The sequence below is a fragment of the Acanthaster planci genome, linkage group LG01, assembly GCF_054643075.1.
Source record: "Acanthaster planci isolate LZ-2023a linkage group LG01, COTS_SCS, whole genome shotgun sequence".
NCBI classification, from domain to species: domain Eukaryota; kingdom Metazoa; phylum Echinodermata; class Asteroidea; order Valvatida; family Acanthasteridae; genus Acanthaster; species Acanthaster planci.
Genome location: NC_141777.1, coordinates 4,235,038 through 4,252,558, shown reverse-complemented (window position 1 = coordinate 4,252,558; position 17,521 = coordinate 4,235,038). Strand labels below are relative to the sequence as shown.

Below are 17,521 nucleotides of genomic sequence, written 5' to 3'. Positions count from 1 at the left end.
GGCCACGCCAGTATGCCATGTGACCCGGAAGTAGCTAAGGAGAATTTATGTATGATCATCTCAATACTTTATAATTATTCGTAGACCTACTTATATCACAGAGTAAGGAAACTGTTTCCTGCTCTATGCTTACATTAAGCATTTTAATTTTTGTTTAATTAATATAAATCTATACTTAATTGCAGTATACTTTGAAGTATCTTATTCTCATTAATTTACGGAGTAAGATTTTTAGGTCATTACCTTCAACAAGCATAAGTCCCTCACACATGGCTAATGTAACACTGTAAGTGAAACAAAACAGGTGTTTTAAGACTCATTTCTAATTAGCTACAAATTCAGAAATTATTACATATTTTTTTCCACGATAACCATGGAGTTTCGATAAAGTCAATGAGAAATATCACAACCCGTCGTCATTGACCTTTCCAAAGTTTGTTAGTAAGTTCTCCCTACTCAACAGGTTAAGATGTAATTCAAGGGCCATATTAGGACCCTGCAATTTTAATGACAGAGCTTGCATTATCTACTGTAGGTAGCCGAGAGGGCCGACCATGCATACCACTTCTTTTCAAAGTAAATCAAGCGTGAATGATAGCTTCAATTTGTTTCCAGCCATTGTTTTATGAGGTTAGATTTACGAATATGTTAACATAATTGCAGAAAGCTTCCTCCGTGCCGGACACTTAAATTTTATAAAAATTCACACTACTGATCAAGAGTAGAATTGAACTAGTGTTGAGGGCGCGCTTTTACGACAATGGAAAAAAGTCGAAGCCAAACTTCAAACGTTATGACGCGCAATAGGGGGTGCTCTTCTGTCAAATGCATTAATTTCAGCCGACTTTTGGCATTTCTCAAACTCGTTGAGCCCTTATTCACTCCCACGGTTCACATTCAGTACATATGAATAACGTGACTTGAAATTTTGAAAAGTGTCTAGCAAAGGAAACGTCCATTCAACTTGCAAATTAGTTTGTCCCTCAAAAGAACAAAATATAAAAGCACCCTCCATAAAAAGCTAATAGGCCTAATTATAAACGTTTTAAAATACCAACGCACAATAAGGGCTTACATGTAAAGCATGAATTCCCCGACAAGATTCTATTTTACACAGTTCACAGACTGCTGAACAGTTCCCAATTTTTTTTTCCATGAATACATTAATTTGTGTTGAAATGAGTTATTCATGTTAATGAAATTAAAAGGGAAGAAATGATTACAAATGTTAATATGTACACTGTAATTCTCTCTAGCGAAAGCATTATCATGCATATGAGCGCTTTTGTAGACTAACAACAGATGAAAACGTTTAACAACGTTTCTGGATTCGCCGCTGGGTAATCCTTGTCATTCGGACGGCAATGACGGTTGGTGATGAAGGCGCCGCCAATCACGTCCAAGCGGCGGCCACTCGGAAAATTTTATCGTATGCCAGCAAAACGTACTTCCCGAGACACATCACATTTATTACTGATCAAATCTTTTTTTATGAACAAGAGTTTTTTGAAATTGCTATTAAAAACAAAAACCCCTTTGAAAATCATAACTTCAGGAAAACTTCACATTATTTCTCGAAACATTTTGATGTTAGTTCATGGAACGCTACATTCCTGGCTTCTGGGAACTTCAGAAAAAGGCAAGTTAATCCGTCTCCACAAATGTACTATGCGTTGGGGAGAGCAGGTTTACTTTGCTTGTTTTACCATTTGATCGACGTACAATATAGTGATATCACGCTTTGCGAGCTTCTCTGGCGCAGAATGCGATGAACTAGTGAGGTGGGACGCGATCCGCGAGTCCCCAAAGGGAAGCGCCTACGTAAATAAAGCGTGACGTCATTATGACTCCGTTCACCAACTTTCTTGCGTGGGCGCGCAAACTCAACCTTCTGCTTTCTAGTGTAAATGTATGAACATGCACTCGACCACTGAGCTAGGGAGAGAGTCCGGAGTCAAATAATTTGGAAATTTTTAATTGAACCTTTTCATAGTATTTCTGGGGAGTACGGCTACGTTTTGGGTTTTTCACGTTTTGGGAGGGAAAATGAAATACAAAAATATTGCCTTTCTCTTGTTCTATATATATTAAGTTTTATCTTAATCATTTATTTACTTTTGTTTCTTTTGAGGGGATGACCTCCACTGCTACCCTCATCCACCCTTGAGACTATCTCTGTATTATCAGCAAAGAGGTCAGAGTAAAAGGACTCAGCATTTAGGGATACCGTGTAAAGCACTATACTATAAACAGGGTGATAAACCGGAAAATTAAAGTACCAACATCACCAAATTCATTTGATATCAAACGAAACAGTTGGACAGCTACTACACGTTACGTGTACAGTGTATGTAGACGTAGCTTTTTACTACATAATTATATCATTTATAGTATTACATGTATTTGTCATTTCATTACACGTGAATTAAAACCACAATTGTGGGCACCCAATGTATATAGTTTCAAAAATTTCAAAAGGAACTTACCATACAAGTAGACATTATTTAAAACAAATATAAATTAAATATGCTAGAATACAAGCCGTTGAGTTTCACTGTGAAGAGGCCTTTGATTCTAATAAAACTTTTTTCCCCCAATTTCACGCTGACAGTAAAGAGGTAACAACGGACACAAGAGTCACATGCGCAATGGGTTTGGTTTTCCTACAGGACGCTATGAAGAAAAGATGCAGATAAGTTACACCACAGAATTGCTGAATTTAAGAAAACGATGCATTTACTTGAAAAATTCTTACAGCAAAACTCCATATGGTCCTGTGTAGATGCACATTGCACATACATGTATACCATAAAAATTGTTCACGTATAAAATGAGTGTGTGCTGGAGCCAAATGCACAATGACAGGTACCAAGGGCAGAACCAGTATCTTTACGGGGGGGGGGATCTGGTACCATTCGGGCGGGGGAGGGAGCAGATCCAGTGTCTTTGGGGGGGAACCTCACAGGGTAGCTGCAATTGATTTTGTTACAATGCAAACCTCAAATATGCACTCTTGTGTGAAAAGTAAACCCTCATTTTCAATTCCTGTTTCACTGTTTCAAAGGATCTTTTGTATGCCAATGATTTCCAAATTCATGAGCAACTGTGATGTCATCCAAAGAGGAAAACTGCAATGTAACACTGGTTTGTGCATGAAAACTCCTTTCTAGATTTCTCAATTTCCTCTTCTTTGGTACTTTAGTGTTTGTAGATCACTAGTAATAAACAAGCAATGAACCCTTTCTCTGAAATCTTAACTTGTGAGTAAAGTATTGGTTCACAGTATGAAAAGAAAAACCTGCCACAAGATGAAATCACAGCAACAGTCCCCTCAGTTGTCCATGAAAGAATGGATAGTTTGAAATGTTAACAAAAGTTTACTATTTAATGCGTTTAACTTAATATGGATGCCCAATAGTTTTTGCATACATGTATATAGAAGAATGTACAATTGCGGAAGAAGGGAAAATATCCCATGAAATCACCATCTCCTCATTATAAATGTATTAAAAAACCCTGGTTTGGGCCCCTTTAGGGGGTAAGCATGGCACCTGTGCCCCCCTCCTGTCTAAAGAATGATTAGTATCAGTGTCTAATAATTTGCGTACTTCATGGAAATTCGACACATTCCGGGTAGGGGCTTGAAGGCTTCATGGTATGATTTTTAATGGGATTATCTTAATCAGGCAGAACCCAAAAACAAAATGTGTATATATCTACAGTTATTCTAAACCAAAGCTCTAAAAAGGCTCGCCTGCTCTTCTGAAATGGGAAAATTGATTGTGTGTGACTGATTAGCCACAGACGTTACATATAGTTTTGTCTGTGCCCCAAACATTAGTTGACCCCTAAGGTCAATTTTACCTGGTGTTTAGGACAAATTTAACACACTGTGAATAACCAGGCAAAATCCACCAGTCAGCTGTAGGCTCACCACTGACTTCCCACTTAAAATTTGCAATGCCCATGTCTCCTAACAGTACAACAAAGTTTGGACTGGTCCCACCTCCTGGATGTTTATCACTCAGCACCCATAGTGAGGGACTAAGAGTATGGCTTAGTTACTTTTCCCCAGATAATATAAAAAAGCAAGACTCAACAGTCCATGCCTATTACAGCGAAAACATAAAATTGCTATGAACGTTTGACAAGCCTCTGCTAATCTGTGTCTGAATCATCTGCAGCTTTTTTCTCCTTGTGCGATCTGTACCGCCTTTTCGCTCTTGCTGTCTGATTTCTAAACTTGTGGAATTCGTTCCGGTGGTGGCTGTCATACTGTTGATCAAGCTCATTTGGAGTTTCACAAGGGGCGGGATCTGATGAACAACCAACTGACTGATGATTTGAAAATGACACTCTGCTGCTGCACCCGGCTAGAACCGAACTGTCCCCAGTTGAGTTAAGACCCAACGATGACTGGCTATTGAACAACACATTGTTGGTGCTGCTGGCACAAAATGAGGGCAAACTGTGCGCGAATTCGGGCCTAATGACTGATGAAGATGTTGCAGCATTTGTCGGTTGGATTAGAGTATTAGAGGAACTGTCATTATTGGGAGTTCTTTGATGATGATCACATTGCGCTGTACTGCATGAAGCATAATTTTGATCTGGCATGCTGTTATTTGTAACAGATTCCTGTGCTGTCTGGCTACTCTCGCCTAGTGAATTCCCGATGCCAAGGCTGTTTTCCTGTTGCAGTCTACGCCTCATGCGGCTGATTGCCAGTCGTTGGTGGGATGCCATACTCCTCTGCTGCAGGTGCTCAGTAATGCGGTTCAAGTCTTCTTCTCTCGTGCTAGGGCGACTGAGTCCATCTTCTGATCGGGCTATCTTTCCCTTAAGCACTCGGGATATGGCCATCCGCTGCTTGAGGTTGATGAATCGGTCATTATGCATCAGATCTGAGCTTTGGTGGTTGCGGTCCACATCTGTTCCACCTTTCCGCTTTTTCTTCATCAGGAATCGTCGCAGGAGTCGACTCCTCGCCCTGAGCTCCTGAAAGTTGACATCCTCATCGCTACTTGACGGATCTGGGGAGGTTGTGGAGCTGCTGGGTCTGTGTCTGCTGTGCTTCCTTTTGGAGGATGCTGTCTTCCCTGAGTCCCGATTATTACTCTTGGCAGTGCCATTTTCCACTGACTCGTCATGTCTTGAACAGCCAGCAACCTCACCCACGGAAGCACTGTTCCGATCTTGCTCAGCTGCTCTTCTTGGTATGTTTGGTTCCTCACCTGGCATGCTGTTACTGTCGCTCCTGTCTGCAGCTGCATTTGTACCATTAGCAGCTGCTTGGTCTCGGGGAGAAGTGGTGAGATTCCACAACGTCCTCAGCTGAGATGTTGGGCTGGGGTCGGCGTTTTCCCTCAACAGCCTGCTCAAAACTGTGGCATGCATTGATGAGATGGAGGATCCACTCTCCGAGTCCCTGCTGTCCTCGCTATCGTCACCCTCGCCAGCAAAGTGCAGGTACAAACTCTCCGGACTCATGTCGCTGTCGTCCGAGTCGCTGAAGCTTCGGTTGATTTCACGCTGAACCAGGGAATCAAAGAAAGCGATCATGCGGGGATCCTCCTCCATTGACTGGTCCGAGTAATCGTGGGACAGGGCTGAGCCACTGTTGATGACAAGATCTATGTACTGCTGGTGGGAGAACATCCTCCGGGGTGAATCTTCATCAGGCCTGATGTTAGGCAAAGTGAATGGACTCCACAGCTGGAACAAAAAGATCGACCTGACACATGTACATTAGGACTACACAAGTTCTGTGTGCTTATACAAAACGATGATCAGATGTCTGCATCACATCATTGGAATAGACCCAAGTGATGCCTTTCCATGTTTATGAACAGTTCTGGGAAATCTGAGGTCATCATCCATTTGCAAACCATTAAAACACTTCAAAATACTGCAACACCTTAAGTTTTAATCATCAAAATTTAAAGCCAAGGGCATATGCAAAAGGCATATATGTTAGTGGTTATAAATCCGAATAAATTTGGATCACCTTAATCTTATTACTGTCATGACAGATGGGTCACTACTCAGAAGGTATTACCGTGATAGACATCTCACCTTGATGATTTTTTCCACACCTGACGAGACAATGTTGTGTGTGAAGGCATTGAATCGTACTTGATTGACAATGGAACGATGACCTTGCAGTACCAGCTTCGCTTCATCAACCCACATCACTGGAAATTGGAAAGCAAGAATTAAACTCACAGGCAAACTGACCGTCTCCTAAATACTTCGGGAATCAAGCTTGACACAAGATTTTTGACATACTCGTCTAAGTCTAGTGAAATAATTATAAGAATGAAATGAGTATGATGTTGACAAAATTACACTGGCAAAATATGTTTTATTTAACGATGTATTTGCTAAGCAGGCAAACCATGCCATCTACAGGAAGTCACTGCACTTCTAGGGTTTATCCTAAGTTTCCAAGGTCCAACTATCTCACTTGTGTATACATACACAGAGTACCTTGCTGTTGGGAGGACAGCACTTAGCCTGCTATTAACATCTTGGCTTTTGCATGATTAAAATAATTATCCCTATGCTTCAGTATCTCATGGTTCACCTTTGACACTCATCTGACTTTAGCAAACTGGTTTCCATGCATTGGGATCAAACACTTTGCTACACCAGAGTGCCAACACAATGAGCACTACTGAAGGATCTAGCGTGCATCATTTGCTGAAATTATACTAAGCAAGGAAGGCTTGGCGAACAACTGAAAATGCTGCTACTGGTACAGCCCCTTAGGTCAGAGTTTTCACTTGTGACATGAATTAGGAGTGATTACTGCGGGGCCATCCTCTTCGCAAGCAGGTGGCACGTGGGTGTTAAATTCTCTCGGACCAATGGGGTGTTCTGCCTTGCCAAAATAACCATGTGCACTCAAGTTAAGACCCATGCGCGAGTCTGATGGCCCCCAAGAATAGCGTCTCCTCGGATTTGTCTAAATTTTATCTACATGAGAGCTGCATTAGTAAATGAATTCGACGCTATTGCACGAGACTTACCGTCTTCACTTGGTTCAGGGACCTCCCACATGTAGAGGTTGAAGTCGTCTGATCCAGATAGAACATACTGTAACAAGACACAATCACAAATCACTTCTACTGGGGATAATCTTGATTGCCAATGGAAGAATGGAATTATTGATTGGGAAGTTAGGGAGATCTCATTGAAAAAAAAGAGTGTCCTTCCTCTGTATTGCTGTGACGCTTAAACTGTTATTGTGTCAAAATAATGTTGAACCCCAAATTTCCGGAAGGGAACCAAATGAAAATTTCAACTCTTCAAGTTCACCTTTCACCATCTTACTGTAACAACCGTCAAGTTGAAACTCTGTACTTCCGAAAGCAAGACTCTAATATGACCACTGGTGTATTTATATCTACCGGTAGCATATCAAGAGATGAATCCAAAAGGTTGACTGTTTTTCAGTCATGACAGAGCATTCTTCACGACACAACACACAGATGATTTGTGTTGTTTCAATATAAACAGTTTTATCAGCACTGTTGGCAGGTGACTTTTAATACTTAAGTAATTAATCATTCTTCAATCCTTTGATTTTCATACAGTTTTTCAGATATCCAAATATTTGATCGATTATTGAATCTTACACGTATTTTCTGAATTTGAATATTCGAATGCAAAATTCATGAAAAGGGAGAATTTTCTTGTTTTAAATGAGAACAATTGCACTATAGAAGCTTGTTTCAAGCAGACTCAAATGAAAAGCAACAAAAATCTTAAGATTCAAACAGTAAATTATTCATTAAAACTAAAATAGGAAATTATGGTGATTACAATGTTCAATTGTCTGTTATTCCATCTGATTTTGTATATGGTTTGTTCATCAACAATCTGCCGGTTGGTACGACCAAATATTCGATCGAATTTGAGGTCGAATATTCGAAAAGTGGATTATTTGAGTTGACTCAGCCGTAGTAAATTGAGAAACTGGTAACAAGTGAAATACACAATCATTTTAACTGCATTTTCCTTAGCAAATGCTTTCAATGCTTGGCATATTCAGTTGAGAATCTCCTTGAAAATGACCCCCACTGTCTTTCGGTACTGAAACAGAGTCTACCAAAAATGAAGTGGCCTCTACAGAGCACGTCCATCAACAGTGACCACAGTGCTTATGTATCATGCAAAGAGCACACTTTGCTCCTTGGAAAGTCAGAATTCCGTGCTGGTGAAGTCCATCTTCTGTCACATTACCTGATCTTTATCTCCAGCAAAAGTGCAACTCTTCATGGTGCAGGAATTGTAATAGCCGGAATGGTTGAACTGAACAGCAGCAGCACTACTGTGCACATTGTACACCACAGGGGGTAGTCGTCTGCGTAGTGCTACTAGTCTGGTTCCCAGCTGGTTGAAGCGTACGCTCATAGCACTCTGTTGGGTGTATGTACTACCATAGCGAACGAGGCAGCTGGCAAAAGTAGACGTACACACACAAAGGATAAAGTACACAAACACACTTGCACACATATTCCTTTATTATATTCCACACGTATTTCTTTTCTCTTTCTCTCAGCAAACATCTTGGACTACTTTTGAGATCCAGGTTGAGAAGGGAACATTATTTTTCACTACTCCTTTCCCATGTGCAGTGGACTGAGTAGAATAGTACCAATGGGTTTATGTGGGGTATTTAACCACCCACCTAATACAAGTGCCCTTTCCCCCATACGGCGTCAGTGCCTTTTTTTAAACCCTGTCCTTAATCTTTCATCATAACAAGTGCCCTGCTTTTCTCCGTAAGTGCCTTTTTCAATAAGCACACTATTTACACAGTGCCCTTTCATAATGTCACACTGAACATGGAAAAAATACTCGCTCAGCCACCACATATCGTAAAGTCCAGCGTCCAGTGCCACCATTAAAAGATGGCGTCAAGGTGCCCTCTCCTGTTGGATACGGTTACTGGTGAAAAAGCCATGTGTACCTTTCTGTGAGGATGTCAAGTTCTCTTTTTCACCTTTAACCCCTGCCCCAATCAAAATGACCTAGCTGCCCCACCGATGTACATTCAAGCCCTTCCACAAAGCTTCATGTTGAGGTAATACTGACCTCTTAGGAACTCGTAAGTCCCAGAGTGCCACTCCTTCTTTGGAATTCGCCGTAGCTATGAACTCGGGTTCCACGGGGTGATATACGACAGCGTAGAAAGCTGTTTCGGAGCTGGCTATCACAATTGGTTCTGTGAAGCGGACAATAAATGTAAACATGTAAAATTTTTACAAATGCATGTACATGCACTTATTGGTTATGCCACCTGTTTAACACTGTCTGCCCTGAGCAGAAGCACCCCCTCATCGGTTGAAAGGAGCCATGCTGGTAGGCAGCGTTCAATTGTTGGAGGCAATGCAACTGCAACGCTTGTATTTCATAGTCGTTTGTGAACCAGCAATGTGCAGTTACGACAAAAAGGAGCCTCTGTTGCTAGGAAAATTGCGCCCTCTCTTGGTCCAGCTCGAGGCCCATAAGAGGCAATTGTCACAACAGTCTCGCACTCCTCCTGAAGATGAACAGACTTTGCCATTTGAAATGCCGAGCATACTCTCACAACCTGTTCTTTTAAGAACCACACTTTTCAAAGAAACACATGTACATGTACTTGGTTGTGTCTGTAAGCCGTCATCTACTGTATCAAAGAGCCTGCAATGCAGTGGCTATTCCATGTCCATCTAGATGGGTCATTCTATAAATTTGGGGTCCATTGTTAACCCGTCCCTGTTATGTCTGGCATCTGATTTTTAATGTTTAGAACTCATTGGTTAATTTCCAAGACCGAATAAGTACTGCAAATTAGCTCCCAAACAAATAAAATTAGTTTAAAATTAATTTCAGTGATACATCCCCTGTCAAACATGTCAGATGGTTTTTTGTACATGTCAGAGGTAACAGGGACAGAAAAAGTCACACTTTGGACCCCAAATTTGTAGAATGACCCAGATGTAAAATGACAGGTATCTTAAAACCCAAGGTACAAGTCGGAAAAAGAAATTCTAATTCAACTGAGAATACCCTCTGAGCCAGTGTGTGCTCAGCTGCTACCTGCAGGTTACCTTGGTGGCTAGGAACCCTTGTATCCCACAGCAAGACCCGTCCATCTGCACAAGCACTTGTGAAGATATGGCTGTCCCTTGGATCAACTGCAAGGCCATACACGGCATCTTCATGAAGAAATACATCCAATGTGTCCTTCCTACAAGAAAAAAATCCAAAAAAATGACAGCACTGGAGTGTACATGAATTTGCACGTACGTGTACATGTACATGGAAAGACTATTGTTCAAAACAATTAAAATTGATAGCATTTTCAAATTGCGATATATTTGACAAAAACAGTAAAAGGGAACAAAGTGATCCCTATTTTGTTTCCAACAGCCATTTAAATGTCTTTGAGGTACACGCAAGGCATTACACAGACTTTACAACTTCAAAGTACAAAGCATGATGAATCCAACAATTTTCCCAGCAATGAGCAAAGTACATGCACATGCAGCCATCCCTGACACACAATGTAATACCATCAAATGCACTGGGATTCTCTTTACCTGCACAAGGTACATGTAGACGTAATCCTTGACTTCAAGATTGAAATTGTGATCCATGCCATGTACCCTTTACCCACAACCTTAAAAGGTGCTTTGGGCATGTGTGCCTGAGTTTGATACAACCACTCTCAAATGTGGCTCTGTTTTACGGTGGCACAGTATTGGATTTGGGTACAATTCACAGATCTTGGGGGAAAAACCAGAATTGGAAAGAAAGCTTGCATGTCTCAGGTCTGTGATTCCTGATTAGATCAGCTGGTACGTACCTGTGAATATCATGGACCAAAACTTGATCATCATTTCCTCCGGAGTATATCCTGCTATTTTGACTGTCAAACGCCAGCGAGAAGATGTTGGAATGGTGCTCCCCGACCATCACCTCGAACTTCTTATCCAATGACAGTGCTTCCTGGACATTCCAGAGTAGGACACGCCTGTCATCTCCACCTGTTGTATGCGAATCATGTCTTTAAATTACAGAAATAGAACAAAGAGGCCAGAACATCTCTCTTTCTCTCTTCAAATGTGAATTAATGTTGTAATTTGTTTGCATTTCCCCTGTATTAGTGCACATTCAGACCCTTCATGTTGATAACATTATTTACTGCCTCTAATGTTTGTATTAAAAAAAAAGTAGGTTTGTGCATGTACATGTAGATGTGAGACAGCCTGCATGGCTACTGAAATGTATTACATAAGTATGGCAAAACCAAACTAATCACGATGTACATGTACATGTAGGGCCAATATGCTACAGATTTCTGCTGCTTACTTAATACTAAGATACGTACATCATTGTACTTCAGAGGAGTTGTGCTTTTTCTAGAATGTTTTGTAACATAAATTCAATCAAGTTAATGGGTCACTTGCAAGTTTATGGCAAGTTTCTGTACACTGTACATGTACATGTTTGTACAAACCCTACATGTACATTTTTTGCCCACTGATGTACACCTTGGAGGGGGAGTGAGGGGGTAGTGTAAAATTTACTTTTTATACACATATAAAAATGATAAGAATTATGGATGGCCCCTATGAGACAATACTGTACATACTGAATGTCAGTGTTTCTGGATTCCACTGTTTAAACACAACCACATATACAGCGGGCATTATTACTGTACTTGTATGGATCCCTTAGTGACCTCACACGAACATGTACAATATTGACTGAAAGAAGGGGGAACAGATTTATAAGGCAGATACCGGTCATGGTCCCTTAACCATCCCTCCAACATATCTGCTATGTCTGTTGAGCAAAATCATCTGAGCAGGATTCCAGTACGGTACACAATGTACCAGTACACGTACACAACATGCCTCTATACAGCAAGTCTAGTCCGAGCCAATTTGGCTTATCAGGTAGGTGCTTATCTCCGGTTTCCTTGGCATGAAATGACTGAGAATATTTCTATTCCCCCCTGGATGGGATGGCAGCCCTTCGCAAGTGGCTTCCCAGCTAATGCTGGTACCCATTTATAATCCTGGGTGGAGAGAGGCAAGCAGGGGTGGAGAGAGGCAAGCAGGGGTGAAGTGGCTTGCCGAGGGCCACAACGTACATGTACTGCCAGAATCTAGATTTGAATTTCCAAATCCTTTGATTGGAAGCTACAGACCCTAACCACTTGGCTACATGCCTCCTTGCCTCTGTAGATGATGCCAATAAATCCACTGAAAAATGAACAAGTACATGTACATGTACATGTGCACGCACATGGTGCATGACCTGTTTCTAGAACCTGCTCAGATTTGGACATCTGAAAAATGGACAGGTGATGGTGATGACTGCCACAGTATCCATCACCACACAAGCGGTCGGATGCCCAACCTCAAGTACCGGTACATACATGTACATGTAAAAACTATGGATGCGAAGTGCATGTTGTACACATACAGGTAGCCCACAAAACTTTAGGACGATGAAGAATGTATGTAATATATGTAAAATAAATTAATAAATGATAGCCTTTTTGATTAGAAGTACACCCTCATTGGCACAAAAGAGACAGGCTGGTGGGAAGTTTTCCAACCAGGCTCGTGCACGCGCCATGAACAGTATGTACAAGTACAAGTATATGAAAAAATTACATGTAGGCATGGTATGTACGTGTACAAACATTGTCCCAGCTTGATTCTGGAGGCCCAAAGTCAAACCAACGTGACCATGGGCAAGATCATGACACCACTTGGATGGCTATTTTCAGCTCACTATTTATTGAAGTGTTTTTATGACTTGATAAATGAATGTCTGTCAAACTTTCCCGTCTATCTGTTTTTCTTACACTGTAAATGCACAGGTACCGGTATGTCAGTACAATGTAGCTATATGTACACTGCTACAGCATTTCCTTCCCTGGTGACACCATACTTTGTTGTCTACTTCTTATTTCACATCAGATTTTTGTGTTATTTCTTACCCAATCGACCCCTATCCAAACCCCAACTCCCAAGTTCCCTGTCACGCCTGTAGCTGAGTAGCCACCTACAGTATGAATGTTACACCCAAACTGTAGCACACTACAGCAAGCTAGTAGGGATGGGCCCAACTATAGTTGGGCCCATCTCAACTAACAAGCGTGCTATAGTTGGCCGTCCCAACTACAGCACAGAGGTCTGCTGTGCATGTGCCCAGCGTGTGCCAAAGTCATATTGTTTACATTGCCATGTCATAGATGATGTGCCATATTTTAGATGAACTATGTCCCAACTAGCGTTATAGTTGAGCAAGCCCAACTACAGCCCTACAGTTGGGACAGATGTTGTAGTTGGAGCGTTAACACATACTGTACATGTATCACCTTGTGCCCAGTGATTTTAATTAGGGGTATATTTTGAGTGGCAGTTATTCTGCAGTTACTCCTTATAATTTTCCATACATGAAGTCATCTAACCACCAGTATCATCAGCACCAGCCAATTACCCCCAGAACTGAGAGAGCGGGGCGGACATACCCCCAGAACTGTGGGGTCCGACATCCACTCCTCCCCCACAAACCCCACAGAACATTTTCGCATTAGGCTATGCATGGCATTCAACAGGGCACAAACATCGATTCCATTTGAGTTGTGTACCCATAAAAATGTTGCTTCATTTCCCCAAAGTGTTTTATGTATGATTTCTAACATACCTTTGTTTTGAGCACCAAGAAAGAAAAGGGCCAAAACCACCCGGTTTTCCAAAAAATGGTGCAAATATTTCCTGATCAGTGTCTGCGAGTCATGCGGTTCACATGGGTACATGTACATGTACTTGCAAAGACAAGCTGCGACCAAATGGTTGACTGCGGCTGCAATCAATACACAAGACATGGAAATTGGCTACAGCCACTTTCCGTACGTGTGTGTGTAATCATGGACCATTTACCCATGGATGTGCAACCCCGAGCGGCCCCTGCGCAAACAAATGTGCGACCTTGGTTCCATGCGTGTTACGGATTGTTATTAGCCCTGCAGGTGACTTTCTCGAAAAAACTCACAACCACACGACACGCGTTGCAGCATGCAGCATGTACATTGCAGCCATGGTTATGCCGAGACGACGCGCTGACGCGGTGCTTACATGTAAATCTATTCGTTTTGACGAATAAATCTTCTTTTATTGATTTCAAGGAGAAACGAAGTTTTAATGAGGCAAAATTCTTAGAATGTATAAGATGAAATATCTTGAGCAGCATATTTCTAGAAAGGGTGTACCCTGACTTGAAATATTAGAGGAAACAAAGTGGTAGACAGGATTACATGTTTAGAAAGTGTTACATAATCCAACTTAATTTCTGCTTTGATATTGTGCAGGCCGTAACACGCACTGAACCAGCTCTGAGCTTAAGTTGCACATCCCTGGGTAAATGGCCCGTGGTGTAATTCTTAGCCGCAGTGGTTGAAATGGCAGTTGGCTGCAGCGCTGGGGGTCACACTGACCAATCACAGGGCTCCTCATTATTTATGCCCAAATTAAGGTAGACAAGCAACAGCCGTTGGGTACCAGTGCACGTAAGCGCACTGTCCCACAGTGAACACTTCCTGATGAGCGGCTTTGTGCACCCAACGGCTGTTGCTTGTCTTCCTTCAATTTGGGCATAGATAATGAAGAGCCGTGACACATCACCACCAAAGACAAAAATGGGAAAATATAGTTGGACGTAATGTTAATTCTTGCCATTGTTGTGGACTGTTTTCAGCCGTTCTCCAGTGCAGTTTGTACAGTGTGCATGCGCAACTTTTCGGCGTACAAGATTCCGAGTCGCGCACACGTACATCGAAACTACATGTTCTGACTGGAACCAGCGAAACTGAATTCTAAACGAATCTACAGGTTTCGAAAATGTCACATAAAGCACGTAGCGCACATGGTTTTTAGCCACGAGTACCATTGATCTCCATGCCGAGTACACATAACATCGGGCCGGGGGTGAGGCTGTGGCGTGCATTGGTGTCAGTTAGCCTAGTTACCTGCACGCAAGCTGAGCCTACTACAGCCAGTACGGGAAAGTTAAAATTCACGATTTGTACAAATCCTGGCCATTTTTGAACATGTATTACACCTGTATGTGTCAGGTAGACTTAAAATAGACAGACAAAAGGTGTTCGCAAAATTCGATAGAAGTTAAGGGACCCGGCAGTTCTATGTCGAGGCGAGAGGGTATTATCCAACAAGGCCATGGCACATTCTGTTACTAGCAATTTTCTAATATCTGTTAATTTGTTCCATTTTAAAAGTTATACAAAATACATTTTGTTAAAGATGGAGAACTCTTCCAGAAAGCGTCACCTAATTAAATTTTTTTTTCAATAAACTAGACTGATATGAGAGTCAAAAACAGTGATTAACAATCATGATCTCTTGGGCCTGAATTTAAAAACGAAAAATCACCTACATGTACATTGAGGTTTAAAACTTTGACACAGTCTAGCTATCTGTCCATTGCTCCAAAATCCAACTCATCACTGCCAATTACCAAATCAGTCTGCTTACTGTACATGTATGTTTAGTTTACGAATAAAAAATGGAAAGGCCAATCAACAGCACAATTTGCGCGTGATCGCTACTTACCACACGTGCGCGCACCAGTACTACATGTACCTCTGCATACTGTGTTCCCGATCAGTGTAGCATCGCTCTCGCCTGTTCATCACGATCATCATGCCCGCAATGTAATCCTCTTTTTATTCCTCAATTATCAAGATAAGTTACCGTTTTATTTTAATAAAAATCGGATCTCTACAGTGTGTATTTATGCATCTATAACCAATAAAACCCTACGAACAAATTAAACATGTTAAACACTTCAAAGAGAGATCGTTGATGAACTTCTTCCCGTACAAGAACCCTGCATATACAAAGCCTTCTACGCTAACCAAAGTTATTCTTATAAAATAGCAGCTTGTGTCACAAATTTAGGTTTATAAATCGAAATTTAAAGCAGAACAAAATATGAACATATTAGGGGTAACCAATAGTGGGTTGATTGGTCAGTCCGAAGCTCCCGAGCCGACAAAAACGGAACTGCATTTTTCATATCAGCTCGACAGCAGGCGGGTTAAAGCCGGGTACCAGTCACGGCCTCTGTGTAATAGGCATGGAACAGACCTTCACTGGAAATCGTGCATGCATAGTGCGTGCCTGCAGCTCGGAATCTTGTACGTGTGTGCACTTTAAAATTAGACTCCAGAACAGATGAATTACATCTTCAAGTACAAAAGTAATGTTGTCTCTCACATGTATTTTCCTCGATTTGGCAGTCCATAGTTCGTTTTGAAATTCCTAAGCCCATCCAAATGGATAGATAAGGCCACAAAGAACTTGTAAACGTGAAAAATTAGTTTCTTCAACAAGATAAACCAAGAACAAATTAGAACGAAATTTGTGGTCATTTTGTACACAACTTTTACCCCCGGACGTCAGTCGTAATGAAATGAAGACAACGTCCAACCTAGGCTAGGGTACCAACCAACATGGCTAGGCTTGGTGCAACTATGGAGGACCTGCAATGAAGGCATGCTAATGATAGCACCATTCTGACATGTACATGTACTGACCTGCTGACCATGGCCACTGGCATGACTGCACTCATGGCTGATACCGGTGTTATGCCCCAACTATAGCATCAGTCCCAACTATAGTTGGGCCTGTCCCAACTATAGTCGGGCTCGTCCCAACTATTGTGCTACAGTTGGGCTGGCCCAACTACAGCAGAGGGGTCCAGTATGCATGATGTGACCAGCATGTGCCAAAGTCATATTGTTTACAAATGTCATGTCATTGGTCATAGGGCTAGATGAAAAGATGAAGTGCCCCATTTTAGATGAATTGTGTCACGTGTGAGACACATCGACTTGGATAACGTTGAGACATTTCTCACAGACATTGGTCAACAATAGTTGGGCCAGCCTAACTGCAGCACTACAGTTGGGACTGTTCCAACTATAGTTGGGACTTACATGTATGCTATTACTATTAGTTGGGGAGTAACACCGGTATAATACAGGTCTAAACTAAAATTGGCAAAACATGCCCATTATTCCCGTTCACTTTACAAATGTACAGTTAGGCCTGGACATATTAACTTACCTGAAGCAAGCAGGTGTCCACCATTGTTGCTGAATTCTATGGCATTCACACAGCCATAGTGGCCTACAAGATTTCGGCTGTGCAGACTTTTCGCTTTGCTGATGTGTTGTCTGAACAGTCGTTTACAGAGTAACGGGTTGCCAGTTATTGCTCGCTCGCTAACGAACTTCGGGAAAGAAGAACCAGCCATTCTCCGCTTAAAGTTACGACAAAAGTGTCTGAACGATGTAAAGCCACACTAACATGACGTATTATCGGTAAAAACTAGGGAAACACCGACCTGTCTCGTGAGGCTGCAATCATCACAGAAAGCCTTCGACGCCATTCCAATTGCTTGTCAGGAGCGATTGCCATGCATGCAA

At 41.7% G+C, this 17,521-nt stretch overlaps 1 protein-coding gene across 2 annotated transcripts; it reads right to left on the bottom strand.

The window, feature by feature from the left end:
• Window positions 1–2,067: 2,067 nt before the first annotated feature.
• On the bottom strand, window positions 2,068–17,498 carry dcaf5 (DDB1 and CUL4 associated factor 5). 2 transcript variants are annotated; one of them, XM_022239946.2, is made up of 8 exons: window positions 17,160–17,498; window positions 10,859–11,039; window positions 10,101–10,240; window positions 9,103–9,232; window positions 8,248–8,461; window positions 7,032–7,098; window positions 6,076–6,194; window positions 2,068–5,715 (listed from the first exon to the last, which is right to left on the bottom strand). In XM_022239946.2, exons 1-8 carry the CDS (start codon window positions 17,347–17,349, stop codon window positions 4,159–4,161), a joined length of 2,598 nt encoding a protein of 865 aa, XP_022095638.2. In that variant the 5' UTR covers window positions 17,350–17,498; the 3' UTR covers window positions 2,068–4,158. The 2 variants fall into 2 exon arrangements, with proteins under 2 accessions (XP_022095638.2, XP_086992590.1); XM_087136464.1 differs by lacking the exon at window positions 17,160–17,498 and adding an exon at window positions 15,642–17,003.
• Between the last annotated feature and the right edge of the window lie 23 nt (window positions 17,499–17,521).

Excerpts from the sequence above, each read along its gene's own strand:
- dcaf5 (XM_022239946.2), bottom strand. The coding sequence starts at position 17,349 with ATGGCTGGTTCTTCTTTCCCGAAGTTCGTTAGCGAGCGAGCAATAACT. Across the intron at positions 9,233-10,100 it reads AAGGGTTCCTAGCCACCAAG|AACCAATTGTGATAGCCAGC; the intron begins GTAACCTGCAGG and ends TCCGCTTCACAG. Across the intron at positions 5,716-6,075 it reads GTGTGGAAAAAATCATCAAG|CTGTGGAGTCCATTCACTTT; the intron begins GTGAGATGTCTA and ends TTTTTGTTCCAG.